Here is a 20,106-nt window from a genome sequence, read left to right as displayed (position 1 = left end):
CATCTATAATCACCAAAAAAGTTCACTATATATTCACAATTTTATTATAAATTAAGAGTATCATGACTCAAATCGAGCGAAAAAAAAAAGAACGTAACCAAATAAACATCAAAACTATAAATAAATAAAATAATAGATTCATATTGAAATAAAAAACAAAAACAAAACAAATTTCACAAAAAGCGTGAGTATTAGATGATGAATTGATGATTAACTGTTTAGAACTCAAAAGTGAAATTGACAAACGGTTAAACTTGAAATTGGTGAAATAGAACAAGTGAGAGAGAAAAGATTTAATGAGAGAAGTGTAATGACAATTTCTTTAATTAAGACAAGTTAATTAAGATAGAAAGAAGAAAATGCATAGAATGTGGAGATTCTTTCACTAAACGTGGATTTTCCATTTGTTTTATTCTTCCAATGAAACAATTTGATTAAATGAGCACACTCCTACAAAAACTGAAATTACTATGCAAATGTGTAGTCATTGGATTCATATTAATACATCGATGTCATTTGTCATGCGGTGGACTATTGGATTGTATACACTAAAATTCACGTTTAGTGCCCTCCATTTGTAAACAAATTGACTATCATATCCTTTTTGGTATTTTTTTTTTATTTAGGTAAAATAAACAAATATGTGGATAAATTAAAAATATGAGGCCTTTAAATTTGAGGCCTTAAGCGTCACCCTAACAGTATTCACCTTTTATAAAAATAAAAGTCTTTAGGTTTTTTTAATCCAAAAAAAAATGACTGTTCAGAAATCAGAATCACAAGTGAATTAATACATACTTAGGTTGGATAGTTGGAGTGAGTGATCAGAGGAATAACATAGCTTCCAAACAAGTTACACGGACCAGACTGTAGACTACTGGACGTGTACAAATTGCAAACGCATTACTATTAGTAGAAGTTAAATTTTTATGCTAAGTGCACGCCTTTGTTTCACCTAATTGAGATGGTGCGTCTGTAGATTTGTAGAATAAATATGAACAATTTCTTTAGAAGACGGCGTGGTCTACTTAACCAATTCAAATCCACACAGTGATAAGTAGTAAGTCTCTTGGATTGGACATTTTGTTTGGGTACCATTATGGATTGGACTCGGTTGGACGTTTGAAAATGACTTCAGGTTTAAACTTCAGTCAAATTGGATGATCTGATCCGAGTCCAAACCCAGAAATAATTGGATAATTTTTAATTTGAAGGAAATGAATGGGCTAACTTGGAATCGTTGACTTGGATTCTGGCATCTAATACATCATCTTGGCCATTTGGCTTCCATGAATTATGAATGTACCCTTTCTGATTGTTTGGTGAAACTTGCGGTACTTTCTAAGACAAGTGTCTTGAAGATTATTTGAATCCAATAAATGGGCGTTTATCATACGAGAGCGACAATGGAGTAATGAACTATTGGAGGCTTGGAGCAATGAGCTGGGGCATTGACTTTTTTATGTACAAACACCCTAGTCATTTGATGTGAAACATGTTTCATATTTAAAAAGGTGAACTGGGGTAATTTGGTTCCCTAAGTTAGAGTTCCTAATTTTGGCTTATTTTTATGCAAAATCTATAAAAAAAATTGTATTTTGGCAAGAGAGCAGATATTCTGAAGTGTTGGGTCTAGACCTCATGCGCCGATATCAAGCCATTTTGATCATTTTGAATTATGATCATTAACTTCTTCGTGAATGTCTGCCCCGTCAATTTCTTTTTCGTTTACTCTTTTTTTGCCACCATCATTTTTGTTTGCCATTTGAATATAACATAATTAGCACAATCAGATTAATTTGCAACTTAAAAAATAAAATGTAATGTTAGTTGGTTCCTATGGTACATTGGTATATATGTGGGAGGATAGATGTTTTTTTTTTTTGGTTAAGATTTAATCTTTTATTAGATCGAACGTACTTTACATAATCCTAAGACATCATAAAGAACTTGCATATGTACAACCATTGGCGGCTGATGCCACCACACAGATGAGAAAGGCGGAAGGAAAGACAGGTCTCGAGCAGGTCCAGGTGAAAAGTGTACAGTTGATTGCCGTGACAAACGAAAGTTCTTTACTTGATCCGCTGCATGTGATGTCAGGGCGTCTGCAGCACCATTTGCTTCCCGATAAACCCAATTGAAGTGCACTTCTTGGAAGTTACTCAGCACTATCTTAATCTAAGAAATAATTCGAGCTAGTAACCAATGACAGTGCAAGTTCTCATCCTTTAAAACCTTATATAGCAATTGAGAATCTGTTTCTACCTCCACCTTCATATATCCCGCTTTGACCACAATTTGAAGTCCATATAATAGAGCTACAAATTCCGCCTCATTGCTGGTTGCGAAGAAAATTGGTATCGAAGCTCCCATTATAAAACGACCCACAGAATCCCTGAGGATACATCCTCCCCCTGCATGTCCTGGATTCCCAATCGAAGCCCCATCTGTATTCAGTTTAACCCTGCCTTCATTGGGTGGAAACCATTTAATATAAACAAGCATTTTTTCCTTATGCTTCTCTATATGTGTTTCAAGGCTCTGCTGATGTATCGAGATGGATGTAGACGCTTACCTTGAAACCTTGAATCATTTCTCGCGATCCAAATAATCCACAAAACCCCAACAAAATAGCAGCACTGCACTTCCCCGTTTTGCATTGTCCTTATGTATTTTAATAAACTCAGTAACTGGTCCTTAAAACTGCCAACATTCATATTCCTCTGATCCACGAGGCCACTAAAATTTGTTCCACACCAAATAGCTCTAGAAAAGGAACACTCAAAGAAAACATGAGTTTGAGATTCAGGAAAGCTGTCACACATGGTGCATTCTGGATAAACTTGAAAATGATGAGATGCCAAAATATCCGTTGTTGGGACGACACCTTGCAAGCATTGCCATAAGAAAAATCTTTGTTTGAATGAGACTTTTATCTTCCAAACCTGTTTATAAAAATTGTTATCCCGATCCAAAGTATATGTTGCTGTAATCAACTGAATGCAACCATCATACGCAGACTTCACCGAGTATTCACCATTATCCTCCCATTTCCAGATCAAAGTATCCTTCTCATTTGGTGTTAAAGGTATGGAAACAATTCTCTCCACATATTCGACAGGCCAAAATTCATTTAACGACTCCCAATCCCATGTATTAGTATCCATGTCAATGAAGTCAGAAACAAAGTGAAAAGGACAGTCAAGTGGTTTCTGAGTAATTTCAGGCAATTCCTCAGAATGTGGAATCCATTTTTCATCCCATGCCTTAATAGAAGTACCATTCCCCAGCTTCCAGACAGAACCAGCATTGATAATTTTTCGTGTGTCACAGATCCTCTTCCACATAACTGATGAAGTAGATTTGACTTCCGCCTTCAAGAAACTGGAGTTGTGAAAGTACCTCTGTTTCATTTGATGAGCCCATAATGATGTTGGATTCAAGATCCCATCCTTTCTTTGCTAATAAAACATAATTTTGTAACTGCAGTTCTTTGATTCCCAGCCCTCCATTATTCTTTGGCATACATGCTAACTTCCACGGGAAATAATGTAGTTTCCTTGTCTCTGGTGTATGGCCCCATAAAAAGATCTTCGATAATCTCCATTCGATCCAAAGATTCATGCGGGTAAAATTGTACAGACATCATATGAGTAGGCAAATGAAGATAAAAAAATGAATTTACTGTGAGTGAGTCGGCCCTGCCTTTAGATAAACAATTAGCTTTCCATCCGGCCAGTTTCCTTTGAAATCTTTCCAGAAGAGAACTAAACCTGTGAACTCTACCCTTCCCTGTTAAATTTGGCACTCCCAAGTACATTGGCAGGACAAAAGTAGACGGCATCATGAAACTTTTTCTCAAAAAGTAAACGAACCTTCTATGCAATTTGGGGTGATGAATTATTTGCGACTTGGTTATATTGATAGTCTGACCTGAAACTTTACAATACTCCGTTAGCACTTTGCTTAATTTCTCTAGATTTGTGGACTCTGCTGCTCTATACCATCTGCGTACTCCTAGTCTGTTGACTTCTCTTGACCATAACACCTTTTGCCTACTCTAAGTTAGTGAACTCTGTTGGTTCAAGTTATTTCACCCCCATACCATGGACCTTTAGGATCAATAGGCTAGAAATGAGCTATAACAATAGAATTTGTTGTACAGAAAGGGTTAGCCATTCAACTTGTAGCATGCTAGTCCCGTTCTATTTTTGTACGATTTTTATTTTTTATTTTTTGATTGTCAATAAATTATATAATTTTCTTTAAAAATAAATTCTTGTTGCAGTTCCAAATTAACTAATAATTTTCATTCAAATTCACATTTTACTCACAAGTCACAGCACCTTGGTTATTAGAGCGTAAGACTAAATGCAATCCACTCGTCTTAATTGCATATAAATTATCTAATAGTGAAGCCGTCACTCGTTTTCAAATGTAGGTATCCTCTCTTAATCGTAATTTAAATCAATTCTACAGAAGTTTTTATTATTAGATGATTGGAATAGTGCAGTATACAGGACCAACCTAATCATTTTGATGAATGGACATCTAGTCGACACCAATTGCAGTATTGCACGAATAAATACTCTGGTTGTGAAATTGATAGGTAGGCTAATCTTTCTAATTAGATGTTCTGATGATCCCTATTTAACTCCAACTAATTCTAAACAAGCTTCGCCACCAAAAAGTCAAAAACTTGATCGAAGTCATTTTCATCAGTAGTCCCTTTTCTTTGAGAAAATCTCGTAAGTTTCATGTCATTAGCCCAACGTCTCCAAGTTTAATAACAAAATTAGGCCTAAAGACCTATATTGACTAGTAATTTCGGCTGCCCATAGTAATTTCGGTTTTAGGACAAAAATTAGTTGTTATCATTAATAATTTCGGTTTTAGGACATTTTTGGGCAGACCTAGCAAGTTATTTTTGTTTGGATTAACCAATATTACCCCCACTAGATGAGCCAATTAGATTTCCCCACTAAATGGGAAATTAGGATCTCCCCTTTTAATACACAAAAAAAAAAAATCAAAGTGAATTGACCGAATTTTTTTGTATGTATTTAGGAGAAATATCCTAATTTCCCATCTAGTGGGGGAATCCTAATTGGCTCATCTAGTAGGGGGTAACACTACTTCACCCTTTTTGTTTAATACTAATTATTCTAGCAAAAAAAAAACTCTAACTAGAAACTTGTAAATGTTTTTGAGATCTAATTGTTTTCATTTGTGAACTAGTTGATTTGTGTGTTAGGGTTAGTTATTTAAAATATGAGAAATCATCTACTTTTTTCTCCATCTAATAAAAAAAAAAAACTCAAACTAGAAACTTATAAATATTTTTAAGTTCTAGTTGTTTACAACTTTGAACTAGTTGATTTGTATGTGTGTGTGTTGTGATTAATGATTTAAGATATAAGGAATTATCTACCTTTTTCTCCGTCTAGCCAAAAAAAAAACTCCAACTACAAATTTGTAAAAATTTTGAGATCTAATTGTTTTCATCTTTGAGCTAGATGATTTGTGTGTTAGTTGTGATTAGTCATTTAAGATATGATAAAACATCTTATTCTCTCATAGCAAACATTCTTCTCACTTTGCAATCTACTTTTTCACTTTTCAATTCTAAGTTATTGTTAATTGAAGAATAATTGGATTGATTTCGACACTGGTTCAACAAGCAATTGAACAACGATTATTGTGTCACGCAATTAAACCCGACAATTAGATTGGTTTGATTTTGAATTATCAGTCTATGTTGAGTCCATGAACAGATTCAAAGTCGAGCATTGTCCATTAACTGGCTTAGGTCGACTCAAATGCTACTCCGCTCCTCAGAGTCTCAGACATGCCCAGTGCACCAATTTGTAATTGTGTATTTGTGTGTGCTGCACATCAATATTATGTAACTCTGTAAGATGCGTAAAGAAGATCTATGAAGTTCCAGAACACGTAACATGCATAGTCCTTGCCTCTACAATATTCATGTCCAATTTTACAAAACAGCTCCATGACCAACGAATGAGAAAACATAGAAACTAGTAAATGTTAAAACGGGAGAGCATTTTCAAGAGAATAACAGGATCCATTGATAGAAACTGATGCTAGCTAAGGAACGCATGTATCGTATTTATACCATCAATTCGTCAATCATTATATATAAGAAGAGTGATCGAGAGTTCGAGACGATGTTTTAAGAGACGATGGATCGGCAGCTACGTTTTAAGAAACAATGCTCGTGTTTTTACATGGATTTTGTCCAGGATACTAGTTCAACTGTTCAACAAACTCCACAAAACTTGCTATATTCCCCATCCGAATTACATTCTCTGCCACACATGTTTTTCTGCAATTCATTTGGCTACTCGCCTACTCGAGTGAGATTCCACAATGGCAAAGATCTTGATGCTGCTTGAAGATTCAAAATGAATGTATTGAGAAATGGTATACGAGTGTAAAGATTGTTCAAAAATGTGGAAAGACAGGATTCTCTCGCGATTGTTCTTATGACACAGCTAGGCATGCATACAATGATGCATGATTTGGATATGCTTTCTAACGCGAAATGGGTCTTCAGCAGCTTCATTTTTTCTTCAGTGAGTTCAGTGTACATATATAAATGGTTCAGCACCAGATTATTCGATTGATGCTTATTTCTGATGGGAAAAGTAACTTGTTTTGAATCTCAGTACCATTTTGTGATGGTTACAATGATGAAATAACCTGGTCGTGAATCCCATGCAATCACCTTGTACAGAGTAGGCTGTTCTTTAAGCTAATTTTGATACACAAAGCAGAATCTTATCGTTGTCTCATCTTAGGCAAGCAATTCACAACTATTCTAAAATAAGTATTGTGAGGAAGTGCAAAGAAATGGCACAGAAAATTCTCTAACAATCCCAATCACAGTGAATTCTTTGCTCCAATCGTAAAAGACAGACATTTAGTTACTAGAAACACACAAAGCAAAGAGTCTCCAGAGAGCAAGTGAACGAAAACGGACGCTGAAATTATAACAGCCATATTGTAAAAGACCAAAATCATAGACATGCATCACCTATAAACTGGATGAATCTACAATTTTTTTAACAGTGCATGATGGTCTAAACTAAATTAACAATACTTTCAAACTAAAGATTAAATGGCAATACGCTTCCCCCATTTGTTATGGGTTTGAAGCATGCGCCTCAGCGGTGGTTGGCCTTACATTTTATCAAAACTTACCAGTAAACAGAAGCCAAATGAAGCAATGCAGCGGAAAAATTGTTAAGTCTGTATCAGTGCAAAAAGTGACAAAAAATCAGGTGCGAAAGCAGGGCCAAAGATAATTCTCCCTTTGAAAGTGATTGCAGTCTTTGAAAAGTAATTTAGGAGACCTTGTCGATTTGTGTACATGCCTGGATTGACTTGACTTCAAAATAACTTGAGCTCAAGGGATGACTTCAATAAATTTTAAAGTCTAATAAGTTGCTTTGATTTTGTGGATGTTACATGAAGACTTTCAAGTCTATTACTTCTTATTTCTTCTTCATGAGGAGTCGAAGCGCCAACCATACAACTCCCCCGCGTAACGAATTCCTTAATCTTTCTTTCAATAGTTTTGTTGCTCCCATACCTTCTTGGTTGGGTAACTTCCATCAGATTGTCCTTCTCAATCTCCAATTCAATCAGTTCACTGGATAAATTCCAAATTTTCTTGGAAATTCTTCTCAAGTCATAGAAGCTGATTGTTCTGGCCAACTTAAGAATCTGAAGTACTAGTCTCTATCGAGTAATTCTTTTTCTGGTCCAATTCCTAACTCTCTTGGGAGCTTGTCGTCGCTGAGGAAATTAGTTGTCAGTGACAACCAATGGAATGGGAGCATTTCGGAAACTATTGGACAACTTTCAGAGTTAAGAAGTCTATATCTTCCTTCTACTTCCTTAAATGACTTCATAACTGAAGATCACTTCGCCAAACTCTCAAAGCTTGAATTCTTGGATTTGAGGTACAATTCTTTGGTTATGAAAGTAGGATCTCACTGGGGTACCTCCTTTTTCAACTGAAATATCTCTATATGAGATCTTGTGAAGTAAGACTAGAGTTCCTGGCTTCGAACACAATCGGAACTTATCAAACTAGATATTGCCAGCACAAGTATTTCAGATTCCATTCCTGATTGGTTTGGAAACCAAACTTCCAATCTCGCTCTCATGTATCTCTCTGACAATCAAATTCGTGGTCAAGTGCCTAGTTTTTTGTCATCAAGCAGGGTTGAGAAAATAATTTTAATTATGAGTTCCAACAATTTTGAAGGTCCCTTCCCACACTTTCCATCCAACCTATTTGTAATAGATCTCCATAACAACTCATTATCAGGCCCTATACCAAAAACTATAAGTAATATGATGCCTTCATTGCAAGCTCTATATCATTATGTAAACCTTGTTAATGGTAGCATTCCTACCTCAATATGTAAGATGAGAACCTTGATACTTCTTGTTCTCAGGAAACCATTTCTATGGAGAGCTGCCACAATGTTGGACTGATCTACAAAATTTGGGGGTTATGGATTTAACATCCAACAATCTATCAGGGGTTATCTAGAGCACGACAAACCATCTTCATTCACTAACATCGTTGCACTTGAAAAAATACAGTTTTCATTGAGAAATCCCCTCAGCCTTTGAAAAACAACGCTAGGTTGAGTGTTCTTGACCTTGGAGAGAACACGTTGTTTGGAATGTTCCTATATGGATAGGAGAGGACCTATCAGCATTAAAAGTTTTATGGTTAAGGTTCAATAGGTTCAGAGGAAATATAATGTAGATCTTCCTGGCGGAAGCTTCAGTTTAATTAAATCTACACTTTAATTGAAACACAATTAAAAAACGACCTAAAAATTACTCTTTTATTGAATCTCTCAATCACAAATCACACACATAAACACAACTACTGAAATCCTAACTACAAGCCCGTTATTTAAAGTAAACCTAAAAAGCATAAATCAATAGGAACATGACATGTGTCCAACTAACTAATGGACTCGAACTATGAGCTTGGACTCAACTAATGTTCTACATCACTCTCCCCAACCGAAAAAAATTCGTCATCGAATTTCTAATCAACAAAAACTTCAGGTAAAGAGAACCACGTCCACAAGCTTTAGGAAATCGGCCAATACCCCAGCTGAAAGGAATCCGACTATAAATTTTTCCTTTATAGCAGTTTCTCTGGCTTAAAATCAGTAACCCACAACATGCTCTTGCACATAGATTATGAAAACAATAACCAGAAGATGCACAAAAAAATTTCAGTACTAATGGCTCGTCTTAAAAGCTTGTAACTTCACCAACATATGTGACTTTCTTTAAGGAAATCCAAATCTGCAATCGTGCTTTTTTGAAAAACAAATAACATCATTTGTCAAAGTGAGTCACAAAATTTTCCCAAATCGGATCTTCGTACTTATCAAAGATTGGTGGAGCACCCAATAGGGGGGCTTCAACACCTGCCGACAGCCGAGCGGCACCATCATTGAGGGGTACACCCTCACGTTCCTCATTGAAAGGAGGTTCCCTGTTGGTGTTATCTTTCATGTCAACTCTGTTCTCTCCATTGTTTTCTGGATCTGTAGGCGCAAAAGGGTTCAAAAGAGGGATTGAACCATCAACTTGAGATGCATCATCAGTACTAGCCACTGAACTATTATTCTGTGGTAGTGGAGGTAGTTGTTGCACTTCTGTTTGGGCTGGAAACTTTGCTTCCATCAGGTTCTGGAACATCTGTGTCATGTTCTTCATGCTTTCTTCTAAATGAGACATGCGAGTATCCATGGATGGAAGACGACCTCGAGTTGCTTTGTTATTCACCATAATAACACAAAAAAATTTGACTTTTCAAAAAATAAATTGCCGTGAACAGTAACCTGGGTGAACAGTGATGCGGTGAATAGTACCCGATGAACAGTGTTTCGTGAACAGTGTTTTCGGTGAACATTACCGTGAATAGTAACCCCTTGAATTAATCTGCTCTGATACCAAATAATATAGATCTTACTGGCAGAAGCTTCAGTTTAATTGAATCTACACTTTAATTGAAACAGAATTAAAAAATGACCTAAAAATCACTCTTTTATTGAATCTCTCAATTACAAATCACACACATAAACACAACTACTGAAACCCTAACTACAAACCCGTTATTTAAAGTAAACCTAGAAAGCATAAACCAATAGGAACATGACATGTGTCCAACTAACTAATGGACTCGAACCATGGGCTTGGACTCAACTAATGTTCTACATCAAAATATTCCTCAACAACTATGCTATTTAAATAATCTTCGAATTATGGATCTCGCAGAAAATGATTTATCTGGAACCATCCCTCCTTATTTTGGAACTATTAGTGGCATGGTTTTGGGTCAAGGAGAAGGTATATATGATATTGCTGTCAGATTATGTAAGGTACGCAGAGGTATTAGTGGAAATGATGACGGGAAGAGAGCTTGAATACATTAAGATATTGCCAATGCTAACCAACTAGATATTTCAAGTAATAATTTGAAAGGACTGATCCCCAAAGAGCTAGCTCTCCTTTCTGGACTAAAGGGTCTGAATTTATCGAGGAGAAGGTTAACAGGAAGCATACCAGAGAATATAGGTAATTTGATTTCATTGGAATCAATTGATCTTTCTAAGAATGATTTGTCAGGCACGATTCCTCAAAGTCTCTCAGAGTTAACAACTTGCTAGGACGAATTCCATCAGACAACCAACTCCAAACACGTGATACACTGCATCCATCTATAGAGGCAACAGTAAACTCTGCAGACACATACTTGAAAACAAATGCCAAGGAGATGAAGTCGATGAACCCTCTCAAACTAAATTAACTGACATTTATAAAGGGACAGATGGAACAAATGAGTCTGAACTATCTGCATTTTACATCAGCATGGCATCTAGGTTCATCTTCGAGTACTTGGGAGTGGTTTATGTTTTGTTGTTCAAGAAGTCTTGGAGGTATGCCTATTTCAGGTTCATCAATGACACAAGTTGTATGAGGAAATCATGGTGAAGGTAGCTTGGCTGAAAAGGAAGCTACAATGCAACTAAGTTGAAGATTAAGGCATTCATCAAATCAACATACGTATATTAGAATTAGCTTGTGTGTATTGTCTTTGAATCTGAGGGGGTAACTACTTGGTTTATACACAAAGTATTAAGTTTCAACCTATTTCGTTATGCAATTGATATAATTCTGTATATACACAACTACTACAAGTCCAGCCTGGTACTCAATTGAGTAGACACGATAAACCAGTTCTACTTATCAGCGTAACACCACCCTTACCCGTGCCGGTCTCCTTTTCTCCAGCTCTTTCACATTGTACATATTCTCCACTGATATGTTTCTACTGTATCTTTTAATTTTAAAATAGCTAGTTACCCATCGTGAAAAGGGTCCCATGTCGTTTTCTAATCTACTTATTTCATCAGTGAGACTATTCAGCAACTACCCTTAATATGCCTGTCGTCGACATGTTGTATATGGATGAGATTTCCACAGCTCCCATCTATATCAATATATCATTCATGCTCCTGTTTCCAAACAGAGAACTCTATATGCCTTTGTGCAGTGACATTCCTTATCACAGTAAGAGTTTAATTGCATCCTACTCATTTCTATAAGAGAATTATTTTTTACAAAATAAAGTAAATAAATAAAAATAAAAAATAAAAAATGCATGCAAATAAATTTATTGGCTAGCTGTGGCATACATTACTACATTAGGATGCATTCAGCATTCTTCTAGTATTTTTTTATTTTAATTATTATTGTTGTTTATTAATAATTGAATTTTATCGATAGAAGAAAACAGTTACATACTTGAATATACTTGCGATCACACATTGTAATGGTAGCATAGAAAACAAGACAAAAAGCAGAAAAACTACACCAACACCTAGAAGATCCTCCATTCCTCTAATGACTGTATATGATTTCATATGTAACTCCTCTTTTGGGTTCTATATTTATGGGTTCTACACTTCTACATTTTGATTTATAATGTTCCACAAAAGCGGAGTTATGAAATCATATAAGAGAAAAAAGTAAATAGATAAATATGTAAAAGTACCTCTTCTGTGGAACAATATAAATCTGTCTTTAAATTTCCAGGAGAAAAGCTTCTTGTGATCTGAACCATCATATCATACGCTTTCAGTTTATTCCAAGTAATTCCTCCAAAGGTGAACTGGAAGAGTTATTGCTTGTTCCATCTGTTCTCCCTGACATTTTGGTCTTCGAAATGGTTGAAGAAACATAGAAATAACAATGTAAGTAGAAGGGTAAAACTAAAGCAAAGACTATGACGAAGACTGGTAGAGAGAGTCCACTGTACAGTTGTTATCTTCTTAAAGTCAAGTCAGTATTATTTCTGGAACTGCCACGATAATCTAAGAGGTGCCAAAGGCTTGTCGATAATTTACTAGTATTGTGGAAAAACTAATTTATTTCACTCTTATAGCCAAACAATTTAATGCTGGAAAAGATATACATATTGTACATTGACAGAAAGACTAAAACTCAGCGTGAATACTTGGCAAAAAAGATCCATCAACCACACATTTCTAACATAGGCCTTGGAGATTTAAGAGATCCATCAACAAAATGAAGATTCTAAAACTAGTTGCGGAATTACAGTATATAGGATATTATTGAACCTACATAACCTTGAGATCTTGTAAGCTATCTTATTCTGAGAAGCGCAACAGCATGGTGACATCAAGACGCAAGGGAGCTCACTTCATCTTTGCGCCACAACCCCTCCTCACACTTGTACCATCTCAAGTGACCATCATCAATGATCATACGCTGACAAAGAACACAGGAGTCTTCCTGACAAGTAAAGAACTCTCGCAACCGCAAAGCCTTTACAAGGATTGACTTACTAAGTTCTCTCGAAAGTTTTCTAGGAGCAGGAGGTGGAGGTATTTCTATGAACAAACAATGTGATATATTTAATACCTCTAGGTGTTCCAAACTCTCCAAAATGAGATCCAATGCTTCCTTGCACAACAATGAGCACCGAAGGCTTAAGACCTTAAGCTTGGGAAGAAAAGTAGCTATAGTTGATGCAAAAAGGACATTAAAAGGGCCCATGACCTTCAGTTGTGTGAAGTTCTTGCAATTCATACCAATTACCTCCAAAATATATGGAGGGTCTCTGATGCTAGGCATTGTCAAGGACTCCAGCTCTTCCCATTTGCAGACTGCCTGACAGATACAAGACTTTGTAATCCTATTCCAAGCCGGTAGAACAAGTCGTTTAAGGTGAGGACACCTGAAAAAGCAAAAAGCATTAGGTAATAATGAAAAATACACTATCCAAAAACAACCTCGGAGAGAGCCTATTACGACTGAAATTTGATTAGGATTTGTCCAATACCTTTCAGCAATGTAAATCAATTGATCATCCTTTACGTATAGATCGAGATGGAATATTAAGCATCTGACGCTTTCATGGCTAAGACCCAATGCAATCTTCAAAACTTTCAAGAAGTTGTTGTCAGAACTATTTGCCACCCATATATACGGTGACGCTGGAATCTTAATAAACTTGGACTGCACAACCCCAAAGTCAATAGTTTTCCAAAGGATAGGATCACAAGAAGCAATGCGCCAAGAACTGCAAACTCGAGAAACACCAGAAGTCAACTCTATGACGTTGAATGACAGGAAAATCTTCACAAGCACATCAGTATTGATATCCTCCCATCTCCTTGCTGTAGAGTTAGTATTATCCATCTCTGTTAATTTCCCAAAGTTCTGAAAAGCAAATCTAGCACACTGTACTTCCTGCATATACAAATAGCATAATCAACATGAAGAAAAAAGAGGAAAAAGCAAAAAGAAAATTCTTTCAACCAACATCATCCAGCAAAGTGCAGTTCTATAAAGCTAATAAGAAGAGCTAAAATTGACAAACTCAAAACTACATAGATCCTTTATATCATATTCTTCCAATCAGTCAAGCAAGTTAGCAGTTTCTACTTCCAAACCACCAAGATTCTAGTTTCGCTCTTAATGTGACATGGAAACTCTATATATATGAAATAACTCCTGAACAATTTCTGTTTCAGAATTATCACCTAAGGTCGCCTCTAGGACCAACGTGACCTAAGCATCCTCAACAGTTCTACTTGAACAAGTATTATTTATTGGAGTGAAAAACTGAAAATCCATGTAGTGTATTAGGAAAAAAAATTGAATCAAATTACTTCTAGTTTCTAGGTGCAATACCAAAACTCTCTGTGAATATTTTTCCTCCCAATATTATCTGTGAACTACTTAATAATACTCCCTCCCATTCAACAGCTTATACAATATTTTCTACAAGATAACACAGTAAATGTTCAATCTAGTCTGAATCGATTTTAATGCTTGAAATGAATCGCTTTTGAACTTTTCTTTTATGAAGCTAGAAAAAGTTCGTACCATGTAGGTTGAAACATCCTACTACACAATAAATGAGGATAACCAGAAGGACGCCATGACACAAAAATCACACCATATAAACCCTTTCTTACAGCAGACTCCAAAGAGAATGCAAAACACTTGAAAGTAGCTTCCTTGTACACTCTCCACTGCCTGGTCCAAAGGTACAGCCCTTTGATGCCCAGAATCCTCTGTGATACACTATGACCCTGGTTCTCGATATGCCTCTCTGGCTCCGCTTCCACCAATTATAGAACCCTCTGATTCTACTAGATGAAACTTAGTGGATTAATTTCTTTGGTAAAAACAAAGGTTGTAGGTTTAATGTTGGAACAGATGAGGCCCAGGAAGTGTTTTTGCAGAAAATGGAATGCAACAGAGGTGTGTATGAGGTATATGGTCTGACTACCCAGTTAAATATAAAAAACTAAGGTATGTAACCTTCAATATACCATATCCCACATTGCCACTATTTGTGAGTTCATGCATTTGACAAGGCTTTTATAAAAAATATATGGTGTGTCACTGATAAGTGGAGAGGCCCAAAACCTTATATATTTCAATGCAAGGCTTAACATCTCTACACACGCCCCCTCACGTGTGGCATTACTTGAGCCTAACATGTGGATTAACATATTAGGTGACGTGGCGGGGAAACAGGCCCAAAGGGCCAACAACAATAGCCCGCTCTGATACCATGAAGAAGATGAGCATCTAACTTAAAATCAATTGGTGATTAGTGGAGGCTGTGGAGAGGCCTAGAAACTTATGTATTTCAAAGAATTGCTTAACATATCCCATGTAGGACTAAACATCTCTCAACAATCATGATTGATTTAATCTCTAAGCACTGGAAAAATAACCAATTCTAGAAAATGAAGACATCTTTGCATTGCAGCACATCCTAAAAGGCTACTTTCAATATAAGAACAACAGTAATGTGTCCTATGCTGTATATTGCACTGCTTATGCTCTATAATTTAAGATTTATCCACCTCTCCCTCTTTAATCTCTATTCCTACTCCAAACTTCCGGTCACTGACTTAAAAACAGCCCTGGACTGTAGTTCTATCCACAATCAAGTACAACATCTTTATTTTATTGCTTTAAGTAAGAATATGTAAAAGTTAATGTCAAACATTGCATGTACTCTCCAAACCTCAGTTTTAGTTTTTACTATATGAGCTACAAAACCCAATGGATAATCTCCTAAGCTTTCATTACCACTTCTCTAGGATACGACACTGGTACTGGTATGATACTGGTTTTATATGTACCCCTCACCAACCATGAGAAAACGAGGAGAAAGAAGATAAATCAGAAGAGACTATTTATATTTTATTCAGTTTTCTAGCTTTACCCCCCCAGAACTTAGGCCAATTAGCTTTACCCCACCCCACCCCTTTTTATCTAGAGGTTTAACCCCCACCCAAGTTCATCTTAAATCAACTTCTTTTTTTTATCAATTTGTAAAAAGACTTCATTGCCTTTTGTCTTTTTAATAGTTTTCTAGCTTTACCCTCTCCCCCCCAGAACTTAGGCGAATTAGCTTTATCCTCCCAGTTCTTTCATCTAGAGGTTTACCCCCTAGAACTTAGGCCAATTAGCTTTACGCCCCTAGTTTTTTCATTTAGAAATTTACCCCCCCAAGACCACAACACATCCAAGTCAACTGAGTTTGACCGTAATGTTTTTGGTCAAGACAAATGAAAAGACTCTAATGCTCTTTTCTAGATATAATTACATAAATACCCTGTGACTTTATTCAAATCATCTATGACACATGTCATGATCTTGTGAACTCTATCCGACAGCCATACACCACTCTAAGGGTGTGGATGTCATTTGATAAGGATTGGTATATAACAAAATATATAAAATATATTATTATTATTATTTTTTTTTGTATAAAATATTATATAAAATCATAAACTAATAATATAAAATTGTAATAACAAAATAATAATAATAAATGATAAATATATATATTTTATACTAGTTTTTATAGTGGTAAAATGAATTATTCAAAGCAAATAAAATTTTAATTAATTTTAATTTTCGGATCGGATAAATTATCCGATATCCGATTTGGATATCCGAAATCGGATTCGGATACGGGTATAAATTTTCGGATTCGGATTCGGATACGGGTATAAATTTTCGGATTCGATATATCGATTCTGGATATAATCCTAATCCCTATCCGCTTGCACCCCTAGATGGTAGTGATGGTGTATAGCTGTCGGATATAGTTTACAAGATCGTGACATGTGTTATAGATGATTTGAATTCCAATTTTGTATTTGCCAAAGTCACAGGGTATTTATGTAATTATATCTAGAAAAGGGCATTAGAGTATTTTAATTTGTCTTGACCAAAAACAGTACGGTCAAACTCAGTTGACTTGGATGTGTTGTGGTCTTGTGGGGGGGTAAACCTCTAAATGAAAAAACTAGGGGGGTAAAGCTAATTGGCCTAAGTTCTTGGGGTAAACCTCATTTTACATGATGAAAAAAAGAACTGGGGACAAAAACCTAATTGGGGAGATAAAGCTAATTGGCCAAAGTTCTGGTGGGGTAAAGCTAGAAAACTATTAAAAGGGCAAAGGGCAATGAAGTCATTTTACATGTATTGACCAAAAAGATAACAGTTGAGTTGAATGTGGTGTGATCTTGGGGGATAAACCTCTAGATGAAAGAACTGGGGGAGATAAAGCTAATTGGCCTAAGTTGTGGTGGGGTAAAGCTAGAAAACTGTATTTTATTAGACTGTTCTTGTGGTCACTTTTAGGCCCACAATATAACGTTTAAATCCAGTCACTACGATAACTTACGTTAGGCACTAAAACAATTACTACGTTAACTAACAACCTAATAATAAAAATATAATACCAGTAGGCATACCGTGTCCCCGCATTTCTAAGGCTATGTCTTGTACACGTTCTTGTCCCTGTGTCTGTACCTATGTCCAAATTATAGGATAGATTGATATATAGTGACCTAAGAAAACCTAAGAATGCATTCCCTACGAAATGCCCCAAACTCCATATCATCCAGTTCATTTATGCAAAGAAGTCTAGAAAGACCCCTGCTGGGTAAATGCACCAGTATAAACTCAAAATCAATTTCTACCAAGTACTCCAAGCACTTGGGAAATTGAATATGAAATAAATCACTCAAGCAGAAAACAGATCAGTCTTAATATGATTCATCAGTCAGATTCATGGCTCTTACCATAAATATTACCCAAAAGTGCTAAAATTGCTAACTTTCTTCCACAATAGACTTAAAAATCAAAACTGGAATAGCTTATTATCATGAACTCTTCCACAATGGTTTCAAATTTTCAGCAGCTCCATCAACCATAAAGAATAGATCTATTCTGAAAATTGAGATCCTATACATTCGGGATATGATCTTTCCTCTTGTTCAATTTGCGAGAGAGACTCAAGGGCTATCTAACAAGTTCTTGTATAACATTTCATAATTGAAACAAACTAACCATTTAAACATTAAACTTTCTCTATATTAATTTTACCTCCCTAATGAGTATATTTATTATTATTTTTTTCTATTATTATTATTTTTAACTAAGTGACATCATAACTGTCCTAAACTTCCTAACATAGAAAATCATAACACGTACCTACAATTTCAGGCGAATTTTCAAATCCACACATCCTCATACTTTACAAACAACGTTGCGTTGTTTCCTGTATGCATTCTGACTATTACACAATATATCTCTAATCTTCCTCTATGACTCTCTCCTTTCCTTCCTAACCATCAACGCAAGCACACTACTTCCAAGACCACCTGACCTGTTCTCTATTTACAACCAAAATAAATTATCGATCAATCCTCAAATCTTGATTTCTAATCTTTCAAAAACTATCCAAACTACTTTAATCACTATCTTATTCAAGTAACCACTATTGCATCTCAGAACCTATAATTTGCCTAACCAACAAAATTTCATAAATCTGTACAATCCCTTGATCAAAGCTCAAGTAACCATACTTAAACTCTTTTTTACTCAAAACTAAACAAAGGATCGCACCTAAAACTACCAAACTAATGAAAATTAGCAAACTCAAATCTCCTCCAGAACACTCAAATTCTACCAAAACTTCAACAACTTTGGACTAGATCAATTTCTCAATCTGGGCAATCAAAATTAGTGTTAAAAAAACAATATTTAGAACAAACCAAGTGAAATTTGATTGATAATTACAACTATGCAACACAAAATTCACTAAAATTATCAAAAAGAAAGGTAAAAAAAAAATAGTAGTCAAAATGAGAAATGAGAAAATTGGAAAGAAAAAGGTTACCTCTAATTCATCTTTGATTTCAACTCTTTTGTCTAAATCCATCTTCTTCCTCGTTTTCTAGTTTTTTCTTACCAGATCAGAAGAGAAGAAATGGCCATTGAACACTTGTTAAGTTGTTATGAACAAAAATATGATCTGGTACTCTTGGGAGACGTTTTTACTTAGTATATTTAGCGTTGTCGACTTACACGTGTCATAACGGTTCTATGTAAGTTGATGAGGTGAAACGTGGAGTATAAGACCGACTGATGATAGTTAGTCGTTCTGATACATGGAGTAGGATAAAAGGTCTGGAAAAAAAAACTGTTAACGGCTTCAATTAGTAGTTTTAGTACTATTTCTTCTAGTTGGAAATTGGAAATAGGAAGTTGGAACATGAACATCACATTATTATATGCGATTTAATTTGCAAAAATTTGTGCATGTATGTGATGCAAAAGTGGTACCTAAGTTTATGGAAAATTATGATGGATGCCTAGACGGGGGTGTGTGTAGAAGTCACATAATGTATAATTTGTTATAGAAATGGCTAGACTATAATTTACAGAAGCTCCACTACCACACTTCCTAGTTCAATTATTGGATTGCATATAATACTCTTGCACCCCATACATTAAATCCTGGTTCCGTCTTTGGATGGATGTAAAGCATTTGAAGAAGAGGCAACTATCTACTTAGGTTGTTGTTATACGCAAAGTTGGGATCACCTTCTACACAGTTGATGAGTTTATGAGTCAATTGCCTCAATTTACGAAATACCAAAGGTGCATGTTTTGAGATAAGCTTGAGCATGGAACTATGGAAGTTTTAAATTTTCTTGGTTGTTGTTGGTTGTTGTTTTGTATTTTGTATTTTGTATCAGTGATGGAACCAGGGGTCCTCCCCTCTAGTCCTTGCACTTATTATACTAGATTTATTGCTATGTAGTGGGTGTGAGGATAGTGGAGGTGGAGAAGAGAGAGGGAGAAAAAGAAGTTGAGTATGGTAAAGAAAAAGTACAGAAAGGGTGAGGGGGGAGGTTACGGAGGTATACATAGACAATATAGAAAGGAAGTGAATATTAGCGAAGTTTTTGGAGACCCACATCAAGAGTTCGCTAACGACGGACTAGTAACTAGATATAAGGATTGACACCCTCTGAGTTTTAAGAAAAATGATACTACAGCGAACCCAAGCTTAGATTATTTTGGTTTTGTCCCTAGCTAGTTTGTGTTACCTGATTGTTTGAGTTACAACTGGGAATCTGGGATTATTTCTCGTCTCAGACATACATTGAGTGGTGACTT

The 20,106-nt window shown here is 35.7% G+C and overlaps 1 protein-coding gene and 1 pseudogene across 5 annotated transcripts; one reads left to right on the top strand and one right to left on the bottom strand.

Moving 5' to 3' along the window:
- The first annotated feature begins 6,622 nt into the window (after positions 1-6,622).
- On the top strand, positions 6,623-12,570 carry LOC147494777 (receptor-like protein EIX2; annotated as a pseudogene). The gene is made up of 7 exons (XR_015199534.1): positions 6,623-6,671; positions 7,718-8,043; positions 8,086-8,530; positions 8,644-8,767; positions 9,621-9,630; positions 10,348-10,419; positions 10,507-12,570. The product of XR_015199534.1 is annotated as a receptor-like protein EIX2 (transcript).
- On the bottom strand, positions 12,485-19,083 carry LOC147494776 (RNI-like superfamily protein). 4 transcript variants are annotated; one of them, XM_086569271.1, is made up of 4 exons: positions 18,821-19,083; positions 18,137-18,314; positions 13,439-13,848; positions 12,485-13,333 (listed from the first exon to the last, which is right to left on the bottom strand). In XM_086569271.1, the coding sequence occupies exons 2-4, from the start codon at positions 18,170-18,172 to the stop codon at positions 12,775-12,777; spliced, it is 1,005 nt and encodes a 334-aa protein (XP_086425397.1). In that variant the 5' UTR covers positions 18,173-18,314; positions 18,821-19,083; the 3' UTR covers positions 12,485-12,774. The 4 variants fall into 4 exon arrangements, with proteins under 4 accessions (XP_086425397.1, XP_086425398.1, XP_086425399.1 ...); XM_086569272.1 differs by having other exon boundaries at positions 18,137-18,307; XM_086569273.1 differs by having other exon boundaries at positions 18,133-18,314; positions 18,821-19,082.
- Positions 19,084-20,106: the final 1,023 nt, after the last annotated feature.

Source organism: Coptis chinensis, chromosome 6 (assembly GCF_015680905.1).
Source record: "Coptis chinensis isolate HL-2020 chromosome 6, ASM1568090v1, whole genome shotgun sequence".
NCBI lineage: Eukaryota > Viridiplantae > Streptophyta > Magnoliopsida > Ranunculales > Ranunculaceae > Coptis > Coptis chinensis.
Note: the sequence above shows the minus strand (reverse complement) of the source record. Positions and strands in the feature narration are given on the sequence as shown.